The 23,340-nt window shown below is 45.2% G+C and overlaps 1 protein-coding gene across 4 annotated transcripts in view; it reads left to right on the top strand.

Moving 5' to 3' along the window:
• Positions 1–23,340, top strand: part of spn-E (tudor domain containing 9 protein spindle E) — a 100,500-nt gene that overhangs the window by 14,009 nt on the left and 63,151 nt on the right. For 2 of the 4 annotated variants that reach the window (XM_075699224.1, XM_075699226.1), the window contains 12 exons: positions 2,704–2,882; positions 4,651–4,711; positions 5,678–5,884; positions 8,239–8,460; positions 9,742–9,864; positions 10,718–10,798; positions 11,387–11,545; positions 12,194–12,297; positions 18,378–18,439; positions 19,531–19,588; positions 20,616–20,700; positions 22,477–22,534. In XM_075699224.1, coding sequence (XP_075555339.1) covers positions 2,704–2,882; positions 4,651–4,711; positions 5,678–5,884; positions 8,239–8,460; positions 9,742–9,864; positions 10,718–10,798; positions 11,387–11,545; positions 12,194–12,297; positions 18,378–18,439; positions 19,531–19,588; positions 20,616–20,700; positions 22,477–22,534 — 1,399 coding nt within the window. Of the gene's footprint in view, positions 1–2,700; positions 2,883–4,650; positions 4,712–5,677; positions 5,885–8,238; positions 8,461–9,741; positions 9,865–10,717; positions 10,799–11,386; positions 11,546–12,193; positions 12,298–18,377; positions 18,440–19,530; positions 19,589–20,615; positions 20,701–22,476; positions 22,535–23,340 lie in introns of all 4 variants that reach the window. The other 2 variants (XM_075699223.1, XM_075699225.1) reach the window with 1 other exon arrangement.

Here is a 23,340-nt window from a genome sequence, read left to right as displayed (position 1 = left end):
AGGAAACTAAGAGGAAGCGATAAAATTGAAGCCTGCCAAAGTCAGCGAAATTTATTAGTATCCTGACCCAGCAGCTCTTAATTTTGCCCACTTCTCCGTTCAACACGTGCTCCTCTTAAAGAGACAACAGGTGCCATAGCAACGCGCGGCTGCGTCGCCCGCATGTTGCAAAGAAGATAAGTATATACATACAAGAAATTGCCTAAGTGCCGCAGCATCTAAGGAGAAAATGTGTGCAGCACGGTTGGCAAAGTGCCTGAACAGGTGCACTTTGATTTAAACCTAACACCAAACATACCGGACCGAACCGAACATACCGGACTGACATACCGTGTGCGAAGCCTTTCTGTGGGACGTTGGACTTCTTTCTAGATTCTTTCCTTACTTCATGGACTAAACGGAAGCCAGACACGCATGATGATTCAGCTTGTTGAATGCTGATTCAGCTTGTTGGTGACTGTAACGCTGCGCAGTGTCACTGACTCGTGCCACACGCGGGCATGTCACCGACGAGCTTGCTAGTGGCATGATTCTTTTGCAGCGCAGCAATGTTGCTGTTTTCTGCAGATTTAAATCTGCAATTGAGCATGTCATGTGAATTCACCTTTGAGTGCCACTTTAGACTGGTGAAGTGGTCTTCCAACACTTTCATTTTTATTTATTTGAAGGAAATGGCTTGGTTATTAAATACCTATCAACTCTCCCAAATTTCCTGTAAGGTTCATGAACCTGGGCTCAAGTTACAATTTTACAAATGTTGCATCATGTTATGCAAAAAAAAAAGTAAATTCGGTTCGACAGAAGTTTACCCATCAGTCTCTTGGCATACCCTTTCAAGTCAGCGGAAGGACATTAGATGGTACCTGCTTTTATTAATTTACTCAAGCGGTCGAAATCAGCAACAACATTGTTGCTGTCTAAAAACAATGTGTTACTTGTCATTTGGTGCTGTTCCAAATTTGGTTCTGCTTCTGTGCTAAACCACGAGAGGTGTGCGCTCGGGGTAAGGGAGGTTGAGGTTCAGAAGGGAGGCATCATACTTCTGCGTCTCTTGTTCACCTCAACCTCCTGCCCTCCCACCCCGAGCGTCCACCTTTTGTGGTATATGTACGTGCTATAACAAAACATCCTTTCTTTTCCTCTTCCTGCCCCTTCTTTGGTTGTTGTGTCTACAGGATTCTCGTAAATTTTATTTCCAGAAGTTTGTGGATATGTTAACTGAGAGGGCCAAATTTTCTCTTATAGAACTTTGTCTCCACAATTGCAGCTGCAGTGTCAGTGCAACATAAGATTTCAAATCATTTTTGCTACTATTGGATTCTTGTTGCTGAAAAAAAAAAAAAAAACTTGCGCAGTCAGTTAACCACCTTGCAAAGTTGAGACTTTAAAGCCGATGAAACTGTAGCAAAGCAGGTTGCAGTCAAGGTGCCTGTTATGTAAAGCAAAAGGTCTGCATGTTCAATATGGTATGACGGTGTAAGGAAAATATCCAGTGCAAAAAAAAAAAAACAAATATTTTAAAAAGACACTTTAAGATAAGCGTCAAAATGTAATTATGGTACATAGATTGTTTCATAACCAGAGTTTCCTTTGTTTTACTGGTGTTGTTATTTGCGTTTTTGTTTTGTAATTTCACTTGTTTCTTGTTTCTCTCCTTTATTTTTTCTTCACAAATGCTCTTGTGTGTGTAAACAGTCCCGCCTCTGCTCCTAATGTTTGTATGTGTCTACTCATGTTAGCATATTCTTAGTGTTATAACTATGGTGTATGGGTAGGTTGAATTTGTGTTTTTTTGTCCTTGCCCTTTGGAAGGCAATTTCTAGCACGTACAGGCTCTAGTAAGCTGTGGCTGCTATGTATAAAAGCCTTAGAGGTACGCTAAACACACACAAAAAAAAATATTATTTCAGCTATATTAGTAAATATTATGTTACACCAGCAAGGAAAGTCACTCTCACCATAAGGAAAGGCTTGTTAAGCCAGAGGAAGTGCACAAATGTGGGCAGAAGTCACCGCTGCCTTGAAGGTTGCCGCACCAACTTGCTGCGACGGCGGTGACTGCCCGGGCCTGGATAACCTTTTTTTTTTCGATAAAGATTGACTGCATTGCATTCTTAAGGAGCCCAAGGTTGCCCTTGGCATGTTTTGAGAACTTGTACTAAGCCACGACAGCCCAAACATGAAAAAATAAAAATTTGTAGAAATCCGTAATGTCACAATGATGTACCACCTCTGGGGTTTTGGCACGGGGAAAAAAAAAATGACACTTTGGACTTCTTTTTCTCTTCTAATAATCAACCTGTTACCATGAAATTGACGAACGTAAGGATTTGTAGGAGTATTTCATCAGTCCAAACTGGTTTTGTGTGCAGTGTCCCTTTACTTCCCCAAATGCTTTCACATCACCGGCATTCACATCACCGGGCACAAGAAGCCGTCTGTATTGCTGCTGTTGATTTGGTTTTTGAGCTCCATTTGGAGAGGCTTTTGGTTTTAAGAGAGGGGCAAAAGAAGGTAAAAACTTCAGGTGTGCAAACATGGGACACAAGTGGAACAAGAAGGACAACACAAGTTTTGATGCTGAAGTCGTTGTTCTCAATTCTCTTGTGTCCGTGCTTGCACGCCCGCCTTTCCGTAGAACGAATCCAACATGCACAACTTTTCAGCCGTTCGTAAGACTGCGATCGCATTCTGCTTCAGCAGGGAACCCCGGCAGCCGCCATGGCCGAGAAAACGGCAGCCCAGATCACACTCGACGACATACTGACAGTCTTCAGCGCCACAAAGACGGTTAAGAAGGTCGCGTCGAACCAGAAGCTCTTCGTTCTGCCAGAGCCATCGTCCGACGACATCAAAGCCCTCGAGCCGCCAAAAAGAGCATTGTAAGTGATGGACGTTCGAATAACTAATTACACACTGTGATGAGCAAGAAGAGCAAAAGAATCCAAGGGGCTAGATTTTTTTTCTTAGTCACAACCATGCAAAGAAAGACACTGAAGCCAGAGAAAACATAGAGGAAGATAGTTGTTACAGTTAGTTGAAATATAGAAATAGTAAGGAAAAGGGTAATGAAAGGGGACGAAAAAAACAATTGCCACAGGTGGGAGCCATGCCCACATCTTCCGCATTACAGGTGTGGTGATTTGCCAAGCCAGCTACTGTGGCAACAACCTTCCCGCCCACTTGGGTGCCATTTTTTTTTGTGTGTGTGCGGTACTATCCTAGTGAGTGTTAGCCAGTTCCACTCAAAGCGAAGACAGTGGGCATGGAACATCCTTTCTTTTTTAACAGCAGGCATCGCTTAGTACACAAGCTTGGGTGCAAGCAATTGGCCAGTAAACCCTCGTATGTCACCTTGTGGCATCAAGACTGCCAAATTCAAGGTCCTGACTATGTATGCAGTGGCGAGAGGAATAGGAGAATCCGAGGCATGTATTTTGGGAGGTTACAACAGGCAACACATTAGCAGCCGGGGATGACACGTGCATCACAAAGAAGTTGTTCTTGGAGAGATGGCAGGACCCACCTCTTGACAGTAGTGTTGCTGTCACGGTAAACGAGTTCAGAGCCAGAGAAAAGGCTGAAGTGTGACTAAATTTCTTTCTCCTAATTCACTCCAGTAAATAAAGTGCAGTGTTCCTAAATTCAAACGCAAACATTTCCGAAACTACTTCCATGCATTGGTATTTGTAATGGGGGTTTAATTCACAGTACTCCAAAGCATACACTTGGGACTAATACGGCCTTTTAAACCAGCTACAGAGCAATTACATATCACACTTTCGTGTAATTCTGCATAGAAGGTGGTTGTTGCTTTTCCCATTTCAGTTTATGAGCACTGTACCTGCATTTTGTATCTATTCCAAACTGCCGTTTTTTTATCTCCTAAAGGAGCCCTGGAAAACCTTTACTTCAGAACTGGCAACACACTGGAGTGTGATGACTTCCAATGAATGTATTCCCCGAAAAATTTTGCAAATGATCTGATAAGATGTGTGTGTGTGTGTGTATTGCTTGAGAGTGCAATGTCATTTCTCTTCACACTGGGTTGTTAGAGGTAGTCGGAACTATTCTAAGTGCAAAAGCCAGAATTACCCTGATGAAACAGGACTTGAAGCCGGAGAAACAAACTTGCACTTATTAGGTTGCCCTAAATTGGACGTGTCTTTCTGTGAGAACTTTGCAAATATGTGGTGGCTTCGGTGATGACGGTGCATACTCCTTGTAGTGACTACTTTTGTTGAGCGAGGGAGATGGGTGGCTGCGGGCGGTGACCCTCCACATGGCCTATGCTCCATCTCACTGGCATTATTCACTGTGGCAAAAGCATAGTCAGATCACTCGGCAAGAGAAAGAAACCAGAAGAATGGATCCTCTGTTGACCTCCTGTGATTGCCCTCCGCATAACATTAACCGGGTGGACGCTCCATGAAAGGATTTGTAGCGCAGAGTAGGTTCACCCACCTCCCTTCTCTGGCACACCCAGCTGGTTCTTGTAATTGATTGGCTTATGCAAGCCTCAAGTCCTTGTTGCACTGCATGGAGTTCGCAAGAGGGAAGCGCAGACGAGGTGGACAATTTATTCGAGGCTTGTCGCTGGGCGCGGCGGCTGGTTTGGCTTCTCTAATGCTGAACTGTGCACTTTTGCAGCTCCAGTGGAACGCACTACGCCAAAGAATATCAAGAGAAGGAGCTGCAGCTGTTGAAGCAGGTGTGTTTTTCACCTTTCGTGTGCTTCAGGACTGAAGCATAGTTGTCGTGCCACACAGTGTTTTACAAAAATTACTGGAGAGAACTCTAGCACTGCTAGCTTGCGAGAGCTGTGAGCATAGCGGTTGAGCCAACATAAAAATGAGTAGTAGTACATGGATTTGTTTTAACTCTGGCCTTCTGACTTCAAACAGGTCTGTGACTTTGCACAAATGGACTATTTCTAACGAACTGTATTGCATTAGGAAGGCAGTAGTTTGCAACTGTTACACATGTGTGCAGAAATTTATTGCCTTGCGATGTTTACAAAACAACAATTGCCTAGAAATTTAGAAAGATAAAGTGTAATAAATAATGCCATAAGCTATTAGCACTAAGACGAAATCTTGTCCTATTCGTTATTCCCATGGTAGCTGCATGATTGCAGCGCCAGAGTTCTGTGTTAGTCATTTTAGTGACGTACTGCAGCAGAAGCTCGTTGATATGTTCCTGTTTGTTACATTTTCCCATTTCTTACGCTCTCATATGCCAGTCTCATTTAGTTGCCATAGGATCATGTTTATTAGCTTCCCATTTGGTTGTTCAGTCCAACAACAGCAATGATGCATCACTGATGCTGCCTCGCTTGTCGGCATCGACTACTTTACCATCACGTGTTGCCATTAACAAGTCACCTCCAGGGTTTTCAATTGTTTGTTCAGTACTTCCAATTTACAGATTTCTCAAGGTTTGTCTTTTTTCTATTGAAGTTCAAATAAAGCCTTGTGTGGGAGCAGCTTTCTACCCCTTCTATAGTGCAACTGCAGGTGTTATCGGACATTGTTTTCCCTGATCATGCGTTCTTTCCTGCGGACGATCCCCTAAGGAACGTATCAGCAGTGCTTTGCTGTAAATGGTGATGCAAGGCTTTTTGTGTGCATCCGTGGCTTTGTTCACGCTGTCCTACTTTTCTCTCGCTGCCAATCAGTTGGAGCCAGTGGACCCGGCGGGACCATCGAGGCGACCCGGGGATGGTGTGGGCGACGATCTCCTTGCTGTGGCGGGGTCCCAGGCCGGCCAGTCTGCCGCCCTTTCGGACTTGGCGGTGGAGAGCACCCAGCAGATCTATGCCACCTACTGCCAGCGGGCGCACGTGCCGAACATGGACCTGCCAATCATGGAGTGCAAGGAAGATGTCAGTGATGTGCCCACAATCTTGCATGGCAGTTGAAAGCTTCTTGTCTTTCTGGAACTGTCAGATGATAGTTCAGATAATTGGAGGGGAAAAAAAATTTGGCAGCACATCCATCCTTTGGAGATGATTGACAGTGTTTACGCAATTAGCAGTCTTTCTTATGGTGGGAGTGTAATTGGTGATGACATGTTTTACATGTTATGATTATAATGATGAAATTAACGAGACAGAGTTATGATGTTAGATGTTGTACAAGTGCAGAGGGTTCATTGAAGGAATTGATGAGGCCTGTGGAGATGCCAGGCTCCTCTTCTGCTTCTTTTTCCTTTTCATTGAAGAGGGGCATATGCCCAGTAGCACAAACCTAGGGCCCAAGTCAGCGGGAAAGAAGTTACGAATGGATGTTTGTAAAAGTGCACATAGTTCCCAAAAGAATGCTTATCGCATGTGAAAAGGGTTTATGAATTGCCATGTGCATACCTGCCAGCTCTCCGGAATTTTCCGCAAACTTTTCAAATTTGGGCTCATTTTATTTCGCAAATGTTGCATCAAGTTTATGAAAAATTTTGTTGAAAAAAAAAGTTTTCTGCACCTTCCGTTCAAAGTTCTCTAAAAAGAGATAGACACTAGAGGGATACATCCTTCAGGCAACTTTTCACAGGTAGGTTTCTGAAGCAGGCGCAACTGGCAACATTAGAGTTGCTGGGAAAGTCGCTGTGATAAAAAAAAAAAAAACATTGCTTGTCACTATCTGCTTGCGACTGTTTGTGTGCTGCCTGTGAAGGTATGTCATTGCTAAAAGAGAGTTTTAGTGCATCCGGAATTCCAGCAAGCGCGGGCAGTTTGCCGGATGAGCGGGGGCGTAAACGTGAGCGGCCAGATTGGTGGTGCCCGCTGGTGTTGCAAATCTCAGCCACATAAGCACAGAGCCAATTACTATATTCTTCTTAACTGCTAGTGCACATTTTTGACAGCGGCGTAATTGCGAACACGATTACGCCGTTGTCGAAATTTTGCACCAGCAGCGAAGCATATAGTAGGTTACTGCAGTTTTAGCTTTGTCTTTGTCTGGTTGAGCTCTATGCCACCAGGTGGCTGCACCGCTCCGGCCGCTCACGTTTACGCCCCCGCCCATCCAGCAATCCGCCCAAACCACCCCCGTTTGCTGGAATAGCGGACATGCTAAAAGTCTCTAAAAAAGTAGTATGTGTGTATCCCACAAAAGGGCATGTGCTCAAGGCAAACTTAAGTAAATGGCCAAGTTTTTCTCAGTTGCATTGCCAAAACGTTTCTTTATGTGAGCTTTTCATCGTGAATCCACTCATACATAAAGTGGAAACTGGAGGCTGCACTATATCCACGCTATCAGAAGCTGGGCTTTTTTGACATTCGAAATTTTCGTTACTGTTGGCTTGGGATTTTGACACTATCGGCTCGCCATCAGTTATCATCACTTTTGATGAGCCCACTTTGTTGCTGGCATTTCTCTATTTTCTTAATGACTTGTTGCGTACGAAACACCCAGCTAGTGTTTTTATTCTGGACTAATTCCTGGTTTTGTTTTCGGCTTACCACGGGTGCATTTAGATGGGAGGGGAATGCAAGAATGCTCGTGTATTGTGCCTTGTGCGTACCCTAAAGAACCCCAGGGGATCGAAGTTTAATCCGGAGCCCCTATTACGGAGTACATTTATAGCCCGCTATGGTAGCTTTGCATTGCTAAAGTAGCGAAAGCTTTAAAAAATTACGATATTCAGTGCTTAACTTGGTAAAAGCCAACTGCAGTGACATTTTGGACTGTGTAACATGCCTAGTTCCAAATGGCATATATCTAGGGCAGCTTCTGTACGGAATGTTGTGCATGAAATACGAGAGAACGTGTAAGAAGAAGCTAGAAGAAATAGGCATTCGTTATGCTGAAACGAGAAGACACTGTCATAACTGCTTGCCGAAGATGATACAGAAAGCAGATTGTTGAATGAATGCAGAGCCCTGGGCGTGGCCTCAGAGATTAAGCGGCACTTCCATGGTGTGCTGGACATCTCTGAGGCCTGCGTCATATCTGCCAATCGAGAGGGGCCCACGTTGTTAGCTAAGGTGCTTCGCTTGCAGGATGTTTATAAAAAAAATAGGCAATCGCGAGCTGTGAAACTTTGCCAGAATGCTTCAGCAGCACATAACTACTCACTTGTAAGCCAATTGCTTTAGCTAAAGTGAAATTTCGTTGCCGTTCCTGTTTCAAAAAGGTTAGGAAATTACCATATTGATGATTGTTCGCTCTGTGGTGGTATGGCTGCATTAAGTAAAGAAAAAAAATGCCTTGAGGTGATTTTTCACGTGCCTTCTTGCGGCAGGTGCTGCGAATGGTGGACACATACTCCACAGTGGTCATCCGGGGAGCCACGGGTTGCGGCAAGACAACGCAGGTGCCCCAGTTTGTGCTGGACCACTGCGCCTCCATGGGCGTCCACTGCAACATCGTGGTGACGCAGCCGCGCCGGATCGCAGCCATCAGCGTAGCACACCGCGTGTGCCAGGAGCGCCACTGGACACTGGGCAGCATCGTCGGATACCAGGTGTGGGGGACGCTTCCTACACCAGATCACCGTCTTTGCCTTCACTCTCACTATAGTTGTTGAACTACGATATAGTGAATTACTGAATGCAGTCGACTCTCGTTAATTTGACCCCTGTTAATTCGACTTTTTGCCTAATTCAAACCCACGGGAATGTCCCAGCAGGAAGCCATAAATTGCTATAGAAGGAAAACTCCTTCATTTAGAATACGATAGCATGTCACTTCGGTGAACGCCAAACCGGCGCTTTCTCATGCATGCAGAGACGGTTTTGCATCTCCGTGTAGAGCTTGAAGACCCAAAAGAAATTCAACGGATTGCGCTACTGGTTCCCTAGGTAATGGGGGCGACAACAGCAACCTATCCTGCAGTGATGATGACAATTTGTGCTGAACCATGGGCGATGTTTATTTTGCAAAGTACGCTTGAGTTAGGTGTACAGTTGATTAGTAGGCTTATATGTACCATTAACATAAACCCAAATGTGAACAGCAACAAATGCCTGTTACTTGTAGTTAAGTGGAAGTGCGACATGTAATCACACTGTAGCCGTTTTCTAAGCATGAAGTAGCCCCGAATGTATGCTTTGGAGGAAATGAAAATTGCTGGCGCACCGGTCCATTGGAAATGACCTCCAATGTTATTGTGATTGGCACTCTATCTTAGTGATTCAAGTTGGTATCAAAGAAGTCAGTTGAAGAACCACACACACCCAGTGACAAAGAACCCATGGGACACACCCAATGGCGCGTGCCCAGCGACCAAAGTTGGTGTGAAAGGAAAACTGTTATAGATCCCGACAACGATATCGGAAAGTGCTTGAAGTATCCCAAGGATGCTAATCGCATTGAAAGACGACTTACTGCAGACTAGATCTGAAGTCACACCTTACGCATTATGCGTGCGGTGCTCTACCGGGTAGGCTAGTGAGATGGCCATCCTTCTGCCATTTTCTTGGGTGTTTGTCTACACGTACAAGGTTATCGCGGGGAGTGTGATCCAGCGTCGCTCATGGCCATGGCAGCAGGTGTCGAACCACAGCTGCGCTGCAAGGCTACCGCCGTTGTGGCCGGTTCAAAGGGGAGTGTCTCCCAGCTTCGGCATTCTGCCACAGTGTTCTGGGGTTGGCAGTTTCTTGAGCATTTGTGTGGAAGATTAGCCTTGGCAGTGTTAGCCAGTGCCGATTGTTTGTTTTCTGATTGTGATTGTGACTAGCGAAAAATCTGCTTCTTCGCATCTGCTTATTCTCTTTACCAATTCTCTTTTGCTGGTGACTTGCAGGTCGGCATGGACAACCAGACTTCGGCCGATACGAGACTGGCGTATGTGACGACGGGCGTGCTGCTGGAGAAGCTCATCGGCAAGAAGGACATGAATGATTACACGCACGTGATTATAGATGAGGTGGGCTGCTCTTTGTGTACAGCGTGCAGTGCCTTGTGATGTTGCAGCTTCGATGCTGGAAATTTGGACGATGGAAAGCTGAATGTGTGGATAATTGTCATGCATGCGTATTCGAAAGCCTAGTGCGGTGGGAATGGTCTTTGACATCTACTGTACCCTACGATATATATGTGTTCCAAGCCAGACACCAACTGAAAGTGATCTTTATTTCAGGCAACCCACATGTGTGGATGTGCACTGGTGGCGCCATCTCTTGATGGCAACATTAACTGTAACAGATCCGCCTTGTGTCTGTGTTTAACATCACAGGGCCCTCAGAATTCATCAGACTTGTAGGGGTTTTGTTGCTGTTAAATAAAGCAGCTTGTTGATGGCAGTGGAGAAGCTTCTGCAATTTCTCGTGGAGCTTTTGCACTGCTATAGCATTGCCGTCAACAGCATGCGTTTCTGTTGATGAAAAAAACCAATGCTGCAATCTGCTCAATTCTGCTATTCCAAAAAATTATCTTTCACCAAGCTCTGCAGTATACAGATAGCATTATGGCGAACACTAGGCAATCGTTCTGTGCTACAGTAGAGCTCTCTATTTAATTGCGGGCTCACTATTCAAAATAACACAAGTGAAGGAGCGCCTTCTGGGGCATGTTCATTTGTTTGTGGTGAATTAACCTTTCTAGGTCATTTCCTTTCTTCTCAGTCTGTTAGGCGAATGCTGCCTGTACACCTTGGTACAGTGTTAGGCTGTCTGCTCTGACGTGTCCCCTAATTTCGTTATCCGAGCTTGCCTTTGTTAGGGCTTACAAGTTGCTTTTTTTTTCTTTGTTGTTATTTTTCGTGACTCTCTTTCCGCCAGGTGCATGAAAGAGACCAAGAAACGGATTTCCTCCTGCTTGTGGTGCGCAAGTTCCTGCGGTCCAACTCTCGTGGCGTCAAGGTCAGTCGAGTGCCTTCCTTCACTACTTTCCGAGTACTTTCCTTCAAATCTACACCCTAACCCATCGCATGTGGGTTTCTGCTGCTAAGCTGAGCGCAAGGCCACAGGTTTTATCGCCTGCTGCGATGGCCACATTTCGGTAGGGACTGAATGCAAAGAGGCTTGGGTACCAAACTTTGAACCGATAGTTAACCAGGGTTCAAAGTGACCCTTCAAAGCTGTGATAAACCTTTGAATATGAAACTGCCATATTCAAAACGTTGAAAATCCTAAACTTTATTTCGCACTGCTTAAACATTTTTCAATTTAGCTTTCAGCTAAGCTTAGTTGATTTCATTATAAAACTTTGTTTCAGCATGTCAATTTGTTGTAACTGTGTCAACACATTTTTTTGTTTCGCATCCACTTGTAACGCACGGGCAGGAAAAAGGTGCACGGTATAATTGCGGATACAACACTGCGCCCAATGAGCACCAAATCCAAAGATATGGCAATTCCTTTTTTTTTTCTTCTTTTTTCTTCCACGGGACTCTAAGCATGAATCTGTACCTTTGTTTCAATCTTGTGTCTACGGTGCATCAATTGCAGGTTATCCTTATGTCGGCCACGATCAACGTAGACTACTTTGCGGAGTACTTCTCGTCGTCGCTGTTTGAGCATCTGGAGCCGGCGCCAATAATTGAAATTCCAGGCAAGATGAAGGAGGTCAGGGAGTACTACATTGACAGCCTGCGGACGCTGGGCGAGGTAAGCACTCTGGTGCCGTCACCAGACTTTGACCCCTCATTTCTGGTGGAGTCGGCAATTTGGTGTTTTGGAAGGGCCACCAGAGGAAAATAGGAAGCCGAGCTAGATCGATACGTTGTTTGTCCAGAAGCGTACCGACATTCACTCTGTGCCAATATACGACTTTGTTGCATCGAAAATTGCCACCAAAGGCCTCGCTGCTGCTTCTGAGTTTCAATGGCCTATGCGAAAACAGACGAATTGATGTAATCTCCACGTGACCCCCCCCTCTGTGCCGTTGTGCGGCCAAGGCCGATGTCGCATGAGGGATACCATAGTCCAAAGTAAATGGGGGCCACTGCGATTTTTATTTTTTTTGCCATTTTCTCGCTCACAAAAGCTCTTTTCCCGCTACCAAGTGGTGTTTCTTGAAGCTGCTGAACTCTATTCCTAGAAACCTTTCACTTGTGCAAATTATTGTCTGAAGGAATCTGTGGGCACTCCGCCTAACTCTACATATCAGGCCACTGACTGTGTTGAGAAGCGGTATGACTGATCACTGTCAAAACTATCGGTTGGCGTCTGTAAAGCAAAATAATGGTTCTCGTATAGCGTGCATGCTTCGCTGTACAGTGACTCACTTTGTTTTCCTCTTGCTCATGCCAACAGCTTCCAGAGTTTGTCCCGGAAGACCCTGGCATTGCACCAGAGTCATTTCGCATTGCCCACCGTCTTATCAAGGTCTTTGACAGGATCGAAGCGGTGGAGCAAAAGTAAGTTCACTCCTTCACTCCAGCAATGGATTTTGATACCTTATGTATTAAACAATTGTTTTTGTGAAGTTCACAAATTCCTTAGTACTTTGGCCATGACAAACTATAGAGGTATGATGCGCATACTAATTTTTTAGGCCAAACTGTATACGAATAGAATAGTCAAACCCTTTTAGAATGAACTCGATAGTTCTGCAAAAATTGGTCGTTGTATCAGCAGACTGTTATGTGTAGAATCACCCTTCAAATTGCGCGAAAATTCAGGACACTAAACCTGGTGCCACCAGTTATGATTCAATGTCACTTTGGTCTCAAAATCGTGTTTTCAGCATTTTAATTTTTGTTCCCGTCAGTTTTCTGCACCTAGTTGAAAGCTTCTGTTAAGAACGTTTCCTAAAGAACGAAATGCAGTGTTGTAGCTCTTCCAAAATGGCAACTGGCCGGTTTCGATCAACAGCCATTTGGAAACTACGGGCACAGCGGCTGCCATTCTTTTTCTAGAGATTTACATACAGTCAACGACCAATTTTTCTGACTCTCTAGGTGCTGCAAGAACGTCTGAAAAATTGGGCAGTCCGAATTAATGAATGTGTGCCTTTTACAGCCCCCAAGGGCTCAAACCTACACAAGCACATTCAAAGTAGCTCTGAAGGCCTGCTGGTACAATAGGTGTACCAATTCTCATACTATGGCAGGACATGGCAGGTGCACGTGTGTATAATTAAGGAATACATATTGTGTCACGTGACAGTGGCCCATTTCCAATCTTGGTATGCTTCACCCCAATACATTGCATGTGCCTCACCGCTTAACACCGCTGTATTGCGGCAAAGCTGACTTTTGGGAACCGGAATTATGCAACATTTAACCTCTACCATTCTTTCTGTGCTTCAAAGCCACCGGCGAGGTATGACAAAGGCAGGGTCCCAATACAGTTACGCTTTTTTACCGGGGAATTAGATCTCGGAAAACGCTCCCTTTTGGCACCAGCGTTCAGTAAGTCGCCACACTACGATCGTGCAATACGTTTTCTGCTCTCTGGATCCCTTGTAAACGAGAAAAGGATCGAGGCACGCGTGATCAAGAGCAGCAGGTGCCTACCGTGGCAGCTTCCGTGTGGTATGTGCCTGTCCGTGTCATGTGAAAATGCCGGCACGCCGTCAGTTTCCTCTTCTGGTACTGGCAAATCTCATGTGTTGCAGCGCGCTGGGTCTGCAGCTGTCGCCGTGAACCCGGCCCTGATGAGCATTTACCTAGCCGTGTGACCACGCGTCTGGCATAGCACCGTTGGAAGCATATTGTGTGCATCTAATAGGCCACAACCCAAATGTGCTGCCGTTTCCTGCTGCAGGTGGCGGGAAGTGAACCACCATGTGTCGCTCTGGCGGCATCATATTGTGGCATTGCTGAACAGCTCGATTTCATTTTGGTTTCCCATTTCCGTCTTCGAACACTATGCGTTAGGAAAACAACAAAGTGCACCTCAAGCCGCTTCGGCCCCACCTGGTCGATGTGCGTCGGCACCTCTTGCTGGGTGGGCACGAGCAAACATCTTGCCAAAATGCCTTGCCCCAAGAGACTGTCTTGACCCAGGCTGAATTCCAGAAGTGCAAACATAAGCTTGCCAAAGCTGCAAAAACAATGCTAGTCTCTGGCCGTGTGGGTCCCACCAGCTCGGCACGCGCCTGCGTCTCATGCTGCAACACCTTGTGTAACGCTTGCATTGCGTAGACGTCGACTGCATTTTTAAGTCTGCCAAATATTTTTTTTTATGACTTCGGATTGTACATTTTCTCAGTATGCTTTCTCTCACATTTTCTTCCGAAACGTATAAAAAAGGCTCCGCTCTATATCCTAAGCGAGGTATTCATATTGAATGACTCGAAATTATCGAGAAGAAATTTTGTGCCCAGCGCATTCGCTCGGTGACTGAGGCCTTTGCAGGTGTCCCAGAGCAGAATCATTCAGACTAATCATCATTTGCATCAGTGTCCAATAAGTATTATCTCTTGTATTCGAACGGAAACTAATATTTAAAACTCGGAATAGAAAAAAAAATTGCTGCCTCAAATATGAACTGAATATCAAACTTTTCTATTTGTGTTCAGAATTTTGAATATTCACGTGCCCCTACTTTGTTTAAAGGGCCCCTTACCAAGTCTGGCCATTTTGAGCTGACAAGCCCTGTGCATACAATGTGTGCTAACGATCATGTCTGCTAAGTATTACATTGCTACACGCCGCGGTAATAGCTGAAATTTCAAACTGAATGCCATTTGCCCTTCTCCTCGTGGGCACTGCGCTCCTAGCCGAAGAGTGACGTATGTTGCACAAGTGTGCCTACGTATATCGCACTGCTGTGACGTTGCTTGTAGTGGCACGTGACTTCGAGAATTATTCAAGGCAGCATCTGTTATTTGTGAAATCTGTTGCTTCAATAGACAAATTAAAGTTTAGAGAAATACATGTAACAAAACACAAAGCGAATGTCTGCGTGTTGTTTTACTTTGCACTGCAGCAAGAGATATGTATGTACTTCTGCTTTGTCTGCTTGTTTCCATGTCGTGCACTCGCGTGCACCGACCTTCGAAAGTATGCAATTTTCTACCGAATGTTCCAGCGCGCCATCGTGTTCTATGAGCTGCTTGTGTCTGCCTCAGTATTTGTGTAGCACTGACTTATGCCGCTGGTCAGGTGTTCTTGTGCACGGCGCACTAAATTGTGTGCCGTGCGAAATGTGACAAACACGACAGCTCACGCACGATGCCGTCAGTGCAGTTGCACAGCGCAGCAATAAAGAGGGGGGAAAAAGTGAAGGCATGGCCCGTGACGTATGCGTGACGCAATCTTCGAGCTTCGGTGTGGAAGAACGCAGGGAAGGAATTTCGCTTCGGGGGGCTATACGGGGCAAGTGGAAAGAGTGTCTCTCTTGGCAGTGCCCCTCTCCTTCTAAAATCACGGGTTTGCGGCGCTGAAATATTTTTATCTCGGCTATTAGTGAACCAATTTGGAAAGTTCTTGCGGCAGAAAGAACGCTGCCTAGAGGGCACATAACCTCCAGCGCATAACCGAAATTTGCTGTGTGGCCTGGTGAGGGGCCCTTTAACGATCGGAGAGAGTCACTGCTGAAACACTTGGTATTGCAAACTGTGGCAGCATGGCCTCCACTGCTGTAGCTGCTTGGTTCATTTCAGCATGACATGAAAAATACGGCATTTCTTCTACTGTGGCTGTGGCTAAGCACTCGGGACTAGGTCTGCTTGGTCAGCCGGTCCAACTGGTTCAGTTACACTGCAGCATTCGGAGTTGGGCCCTGATCCATGCATTGTTTGTGCAATACAGTAAAACCTCGTTAAGCTGTACTCGCTTAAACAGTAATTTCGTTTTAAAAGTAGTAAAGGGAAATTATAGACTCAGCGACAAATGGACATAAGGCGTTTTGAATCTTCATAAACCATGCCAGCTTATTGCACATGTATCTGTTAACACGTAGTGTTTACACTTTTCATCGCAATATCATGGCGGTACGTCGGCCTGGCAGAACAACGAGCCTCAGAGATCGGAATGGCCTCCTAGCGTAAACGCAGAGGGCGCTTGGAAGGGTGAAGCCACATAAACATCACTTCGGTGCCGTGACAAAGTCGGAGCATTGTGCCCCGTGTTGTGGTCTTCTTTATTCTATGTTGTGGTTTTGGGCAAGCTAGGACAGTAACCGGACGCTCGGCATAGAAGAAAAATTGGACATCATTCATGCTATCGAATGTGGCACGAAGAAGTCGGTGCTGGCACGCGAGGGGGATCTACCGTTGACTATGGTGTGTGGCATTTGGAAACGCGAAGAAGTTGGTAGGCAATGCTGCTGCGACTGTGAAAATATATATGTCGGCTACGAGGTTCCACTTTTCGCCATCGTAGCCTCTGTTATTGCCGAAGTGTCGCCTAGTGACAGTGGTGAGGACGGCACGGAAAGCTACAGCACGAGTGATTCAAGGTCAGCAGTGGCACATGTTGGGTGCTACGTCAGCCTAATGCAAGTGTTTGCGGAGGAGAGGGGGCTGGTGAAAAAGCTGGCTCGTAGCTTGAGTGAGTTTGAGGCCGTCGTCATCGTCATCGTCGTTACTGCTATAGTCGGATACAACTTTAGAAAAAAGGGTGCGTTTACTCCTCCGAGGCGGAAGCACACAAGAACCCACCAATGGGCGCGCACTCTGGACTAACGTCATCAGCCGGACGGACGGTGACTCCGCCGACGGAGAAGATGGCCACCCGCGCTTGGAACTGGGCGAGGTTGCGTCAGCTGTGTGCTTCAGCCCCTCGTCAAGGTGAATTCCAGAACTGTTTGTGATGGTCTATCATGCCGTAAATATTACTGCAAGCTTACCATGCAGCATTTGTGCCGCGTGCATTTATTCTGAGCCGTGATCTGGCGAAGGAACATTGCAGCAAGCATCGCTGGCACTGTGCTACGCTTTGCCTGAAAACAGGATCCTGCGGTGACCGCTACGAACACACATCATGCGTGTTTGTTCCATGTTGTTTTATTTCGCTCCCGAGTGAAGTTACGACGAGAAAAGTTTTCCAAAGACGGGTGCGTACTGTTAGTGGCGGGTGTGTTCGTGTACTGTGTCGCTGCGTTTTTCGTCAGACGGGGTGAAGTGATGGAGCAAAACAATTCTCAGGAGAAATCGGAAAAGTGTGCGCGCATGAAACAAACCTACGAGTGTCTCAACAGAAAATATTTGCAGAAGAAGCCTTCAACGCAAAGATTTGTCGCCGTCAACTTGGCGTGAACGATCATTGTCAGCAGTGAGATAGCCAAGAGTCTAGTGACGGTGTTCGAGCATTGTGTAGCACCGTCGATTGATTGCTGTCCACCAGTGCTCACTGCACGCGCAAGCTGTAGAATGCGTGCTGTGAAATTGTGAAAACACAGAACAAGAAATATAAATTTCATGGCATTTAAAACCAAGAGTACTTACTTAAAACAATGAATGAAGCATTTTTGTACCTTCCTGCCTCGACCGTATTCTCGCCCTGGGTTTGTAATGGTTGCGATAAATGCATTGTTTTATATAAGTACTTTTTCAATAGCAACTGATTCATTTTAAGCTTGGAAAACGAGTAGTAGACATGCTGTGTACATGTGAACAAGCGCAAAAGCCTTGCAGAGCTGCTCTTTTTACTTTTGTCACTTGCAATGAAGCTAAAGAGCAGAAGACGGGCAGCGTTGTAGAAGGCACGGGGTTATTTTTCTCTCGCGATCTGGCATGTGCTGTAGCACATGAGACCTCTACTAAACCAGTCATAAAAATACAAAAGTGTTTATTTATACCGAGAATTACGCGCTTCAGGAGCACGATTTTTCGAGCATGACTATTTTAGTCGCGGAGGCAATCGGCTGTCGCGCTTCGGTCATCTGGGCGGGGCCTCCCCTTCTTTCTAAATTTGTATCCGACTATAGTGCACCGCAGCATCGGATGAAAATAACATGCATTTGTCGCGCGAAGTGCATAAATACTGCACGATTTCTGCCTTTTGATCGCAATATCTCGTTGTTCCGTTTTTGACAGGTAAGTGAGCAATCTTGCGCTATTTCAATTAAGCAGTACTACCGTTTGGTACGTACTTTTTCCAAGCTTCGGCCAACTACGGTTTAGTGAGGTTTCACTGTATAGGATATGGATAGCAGCAGCATTTTACTGCAATGTCTCATACCAATGTCATCTTGTCACCGTGTCACTATCATTATTGTTATACTTGTCATTGTCAACAATGTTGTCATGCCATCATTGTCATTATCATGCCATCGTCACCATGCCATGGTTGTCATACCATCAAAGTTATTATGCCCTTATTGTCATGTTGCCATCACTGTTATGCCTTCACTTTCTTCGTGTTTTCATTGTTATATACAGTGGGGGAGTTGAAACAAAAATGCAGGATTTTTGCATAAACTTGGGGTCTGGCACGAGTCATTGAAGTAACTGCTGTTGCAGTAAATGAACCAAGGTGCGTTACAGTCACTGAAATCTGCTTTTTTATCTTATTCTGGTTTCTTCAATTCTTTTCTTTCCTCGCAGGGTTGATGTGAACAAGGAGAGGTTTGCTCCGAATCGCGGGGCCGTCCTTGTCTTCCTTCCCGGTGAGTGGCACAACAGAGTGTGTTTTGAAAGTCCAGAAACATCTCACTGCTGGCAGCAATGATGACAGCAACATTATTCCTGGCAGCATTTTTTTAATTGCATAGTGCCTTAGAACTGTTGTGAAATGACAAGTCGCGGGTTGTCATGGGTTTTATCCCCTGCAGCAGTTGGGCCCCATTCTTTGAAGCATTGTGACATATGTGACATTTGTGCTCAGTAAGAGGACTCCAAACCAGCCTTCGATCCTTATGACGCCTCTCGTAGCCCGAGTGTTTCTTTGGCAATTGATAAATCAGTCTGTCAATCAACTGACACATCAATAAATTTTACCTGCAGGAATGCGCCAAGTCTGCAGATTGCGGAATCTTTGACAGGGGGCATATCACGCCAAACCTGACAATGAAACAAAGCAGGCGGAATTTTGTCTTTGCTGTAGGCATCGGCAACACGAGTCACATGATGCGTGATCCTTTCGCCTGTCGCGCAGATTGACCTTACGATAACCGACCTGCCGTAAAGTTGGGATAGTGCTTCTGCATTTTGGAGAAAAACTGGAAAGCAAAACTTTCAATGCAATAAATAAGATCGCTGCACAGGTCCACTATTAAACATAGAACCTCATTGGTATTCAATACAACAGAGCATCACTAATTCATTAGTTTCAGAGGAAAAAAAACATTTGATTCTGTTCAAAAGAAATTGTATTGATAAAAAAATAATATTTTATAAACCTTCGTATACTACGACTGAGCTGTAATCAGTCCTTGCACACTAATTTGGGGTTCCCTTTAAGAGTAGACCATACTGTATGTCTTGATTATTAATGATAGCTTGCTATATTCTTGTTATGCAATGCTAGAAGACTTCCGAGCATTATTCGGTCTGCCGCGAAGCAGACCGAATAATCGAGCATGTCCGAATTTTTGGAGTCCGAAAAATCAGTCGGCGACTATATCTTGATTAGATCTTAAGCTTTTCTGGCTTTGGCTTTCATATTTATCATTTGGTCAATAGGTCTGGCTAGGTGATATGACCACTGTTGCTCCTCTTGAAGTAATTTACCAGTTGCGTCCTTTCCTTTTTTTCCCAGGCTACGAAGAAATTTCTGTGTTCACTGACATGCTTCGGGAGGACTGTATTTCCCTGAGGTACAGTACAGTAATACTTTGATCATTCGAATTTCCTGGGACTGGAAACAACGTTTGAATTAACTATACATTTAATTATTGAATGCGTAGAGGAAATGTTAAACAGATGCTTGCTACATCAGCGTGCCCTTGTTTACTGCAAAAGCCCACAACTCCCATTTACATTTTGCACAAAATCGGCTGGATGTGCAGTTTTCATCTTGTCTCAGATAGGCACACACGACATTGAGGGTTTGACGACTTCCTTCGCAGTGTAACAGCAGCTTGAAACGCTGGTGTTAATTCAGTAAACTCTCTTGGCATGATTTCACAATTATTTATTGTCAGTGAGCTGATGGCAACTGATCATTCATTACCATGTAGCCAGTGCGTCTGACGCCAGCAATCGGGCCACAGTAGAGTTGCTTTTCATCCTCAACGGCTTCTGCCATCACATTGCACATACTGTGCACTGAATAAAAAATTTCTCGCTGGAAGCATTGCAGATGAATCCGTGGTAGCTATCGACACGATCACTGCTGACCACGCAGTTCTGAAAATTTGCAGCCAGCGCGGCGTCGTACCAACGTAACAATAAACAGGTGCAAAGTGTTATAAATGGCATTCCTATACGGTTCCTGCTGACTAGCACGCTGTTGACTTGGCCGCTTTGTTTCGGTCGAACGCTAGTGCTGCATACGGTCTCTTGCGTGGCACATTTGTGGTGCCCCATGCCTGGCACACTGGTTGTCCAAGCTACCTGGTACATGGCCAGATGCATCCGAATTAATGAATGCTCGATGCCATTCAGTGATGCATAAGCCTGCTGGAACCAGAGGGCGGGTCCGAATTATCCAGATGGTCTAATTAACGAGAGTCAAACAGATTTTACTGGAGCTCGAAATTCTAATCTAGCTCAGAATGCTCTGGCGCTACAGCTCAAAATGCTCTAGTTTTGCTCAAGCATTGCGGAACAACGCCACTGCTGTTTTGCTGTTTGCCTCAGTTTCTTCCTTTCCCAACTTTAATAAAATGTGCTTCTCTCTAGGTGGACAGTGCTTCCCCTTCACTCCACAGTGACTCAGCAGGAACAGCAGTCTGTCTTTCTCTCTCCGGCCAAGGGCCACCGAAAGGTACTTGCAAGATAGAAATGATTTATTTGCTTACTTATTCGGTTGAGGCTGAGCACAGGGTTTGTTGGTTTCTCACCGTCGCCAACGCTGACAGAAAGCAAGAACACTCATTTGCCGTGACCTCCACGCTAGTTGCACAACACTGAATAGCTGCTGTTGACCTGGTGGTGCCCCCTCCACTATGCTGTGTCTTAAAAACGGCTGTAACTGCATAATGTGAAAGCTAGGGTTCTGTGAATGTTTGAAATTTCAAATGCAAATTATTTGAATAGTCTCTGCTACTCTGTTCCTACATGATGCATGTTGCTTCTCTCAGTAAACACAACACTTTATGTGACCTACTATCGAGTTGTTCCCATATTTCATTGCTGACATTGCCGAGAGGCTCCAGGTAATAAAAAGCCTTTTACAATTTTCAAGCTCTTCAGTGAATTGGCCTTGTTATCATGAATGGTATTACGTGCATATGTCAATGTGTGCAAGCCCAATTTCTTATCTTTTACCCAACGGACTCCATGCAATCTTTGTATTTGATGTTGCTTCCCAAATGAGAAATACGCAATTTGATATTTGAGGGACATTTTCTTGAATAAACATTTGTATTCCATTTGAATTCACTGTTCAAACACTTCTGGTTAAAGATTATTTAAATAGGGCCATGACATGGTTGTCCTCTACTCTCAGTTCATCATTGTAACTGAGAGAACAATGATGGAACGATGATGAAGAGGGGTCAATATGGTTATATGTACAAAAAATTCACAATTGTAAATTGCCGCAAAAGAGTTTGCCAAACTAATGGGGGCGTAGTCAAATTTGCAAATTTTCCAGTTTGTTTTTTTAATGCACTTTGTTTTTGTAATGACACTAGAAATGTAGATGTGGCACTCATGGTGAAACTGTGCACAGGAAACAGCCCCACATTGTCTCAATTTCAAACATGACCATTGCTGCTCTAATTTGCATGCGAGGCAGAGAAGTGTTCTTGCAGATTAGGAAAGGAGCCTGTTTTGCTTTGTACTTTTGCAAAGGTTGAAATGTTGCTGCGTGTTGTCATGTTGTGGGGATACATTTAATTTTTTTCCATTCCGGTTATAATCGAAAGTTCAGGTTACCACGCACACTCGAGAGCCACAGCCCCAACTTAGTAGCCCCCCTCCCCCTTCCCAAGAAAATGAATGCTTGAAGAAAAGAAAGTAAAAGGAAATGCCCGATGGCACTGCCCGTGGCATGCGTTGTCTTTGGAAGTTGTTGTGGAAAGCTTTTAAGTTCCAGGCATATCTAACACCATGGATAGCATGAAACCTGACTGTATGCGCGAACGCACTGCTGGACCAGACCTGAGCATTTGCGTTGAACAAATTAATGCATCGGAGAAACAGTTGCGTTCGTTCTTTTGGTATAAAAGGGATCACAGGGATTGCGCATGGTGAGAAAACTTGGGCGGAAATGGCCTGCACTCGGGCAAGTTCCACACCTTCTCAAGATTGCAAAAAAAAAAAAAAAAAAAGTGGGGCCTTTGCACAAATGTATAAGGTATATGCAGGAGCAAATTGTGTGCTGGTACATACTAAAGTGGGCTCTCTTTAAATGAAACCTCAAGAGACCAGGGAAATTGGCTATGTTTATCAGGAGTTCCATTTAGGGACAGACAAAGCTGAATACAATTGCACGAATACAAAACCAACCAACCATGAGGATGATGCAGTTTCGTTTAAATTATTTCTGTTTATCGAGATTCCACTTGTGCATACTTTATTTTCCATCTCTCTGCAGATCATTCTGTCAACAAACATAGCCGAGAGCTCCATCACCGTTCCAGACATCAAGTATGGTGAGTACCTAAACGACTGCTGGCTTCTGCTTTTGTGCTACGCTCTTCACTGCTCACCAGTGTCAAGAAATTGCTTTTTTGTTAGCAATTACCGTATTTGCTAGAATCTAACGCGCACTTTATTCCCGATAAAACGGATCCAAAAATTGTGTGCGCGTTAAAGTCAAGTACGACCCTAAATCTGCGTTATCATATCGCCATAGGCACTTCAGAATGGCCGCCTCGTATGCGCTTCAAGCCCAGCTGCCGTAGCTTCCTCCATGTGCTGTAGTATGTGTGCTTAGTTAGGTTAGTGCACCGTCTGTCTTCCTGGTCTTCCCATTTTCTTCATTTGCTCTATAAACATGGGAGTGCCGACTGCAAAGCCGAGTTCATCACGATGCCGCAATTAAATGGAAAGCGATCACGTGTGCCGAGATGGACGGAAATCGGGCCGCATCACGGGCGTTTGGAGTTCCTGAGACTTGCTTCTGGGGCTGGCACAAGCAGGAGAGGCGTTCTACTCCGGCAGCTGCTAAGTATGACGCGGCCGCGCGGTCTCCATCTTGAAAGCGATCTGCGATGGAGACAGTCTACGCATCTAGGCGCACCGCGCTGTGTTCTCCTCTCTTAGTTTGCGTTGAAGCGAGAGGCCGCACAAAGGTCAATTCGCTCGCTCCTGCTACCACGCTTCCTCACTCGAGCGTTTTGATAAAGAGTTTCCACGGTCATTGCACGAGACGTGTTCATGTTTGCTTGTGTGTGCGTGACACCGTGCTTTTTAATTTACTTAGTAAGCGAATGTTCAAAAGTTTATATGGCCGGTA

The sequence above is a fragment of the Dermacentor variabilis genome, chromosome 7 (assembly GCF_050947875.1).
Source record: "Dermacentor variabilis isolate Ectoservices chromosome 7, ASM5094787v1, whole genome shotgun sequence".
NCBI lineage: Eukaryota > Metazoa > Arthropoda > Arachnida > Ixodida > Ixodidae > Dermacentor > Dermacentor variabilis.
This window is presented reverse-complemented; position numbering and strand designations above follow the sequence as displayed.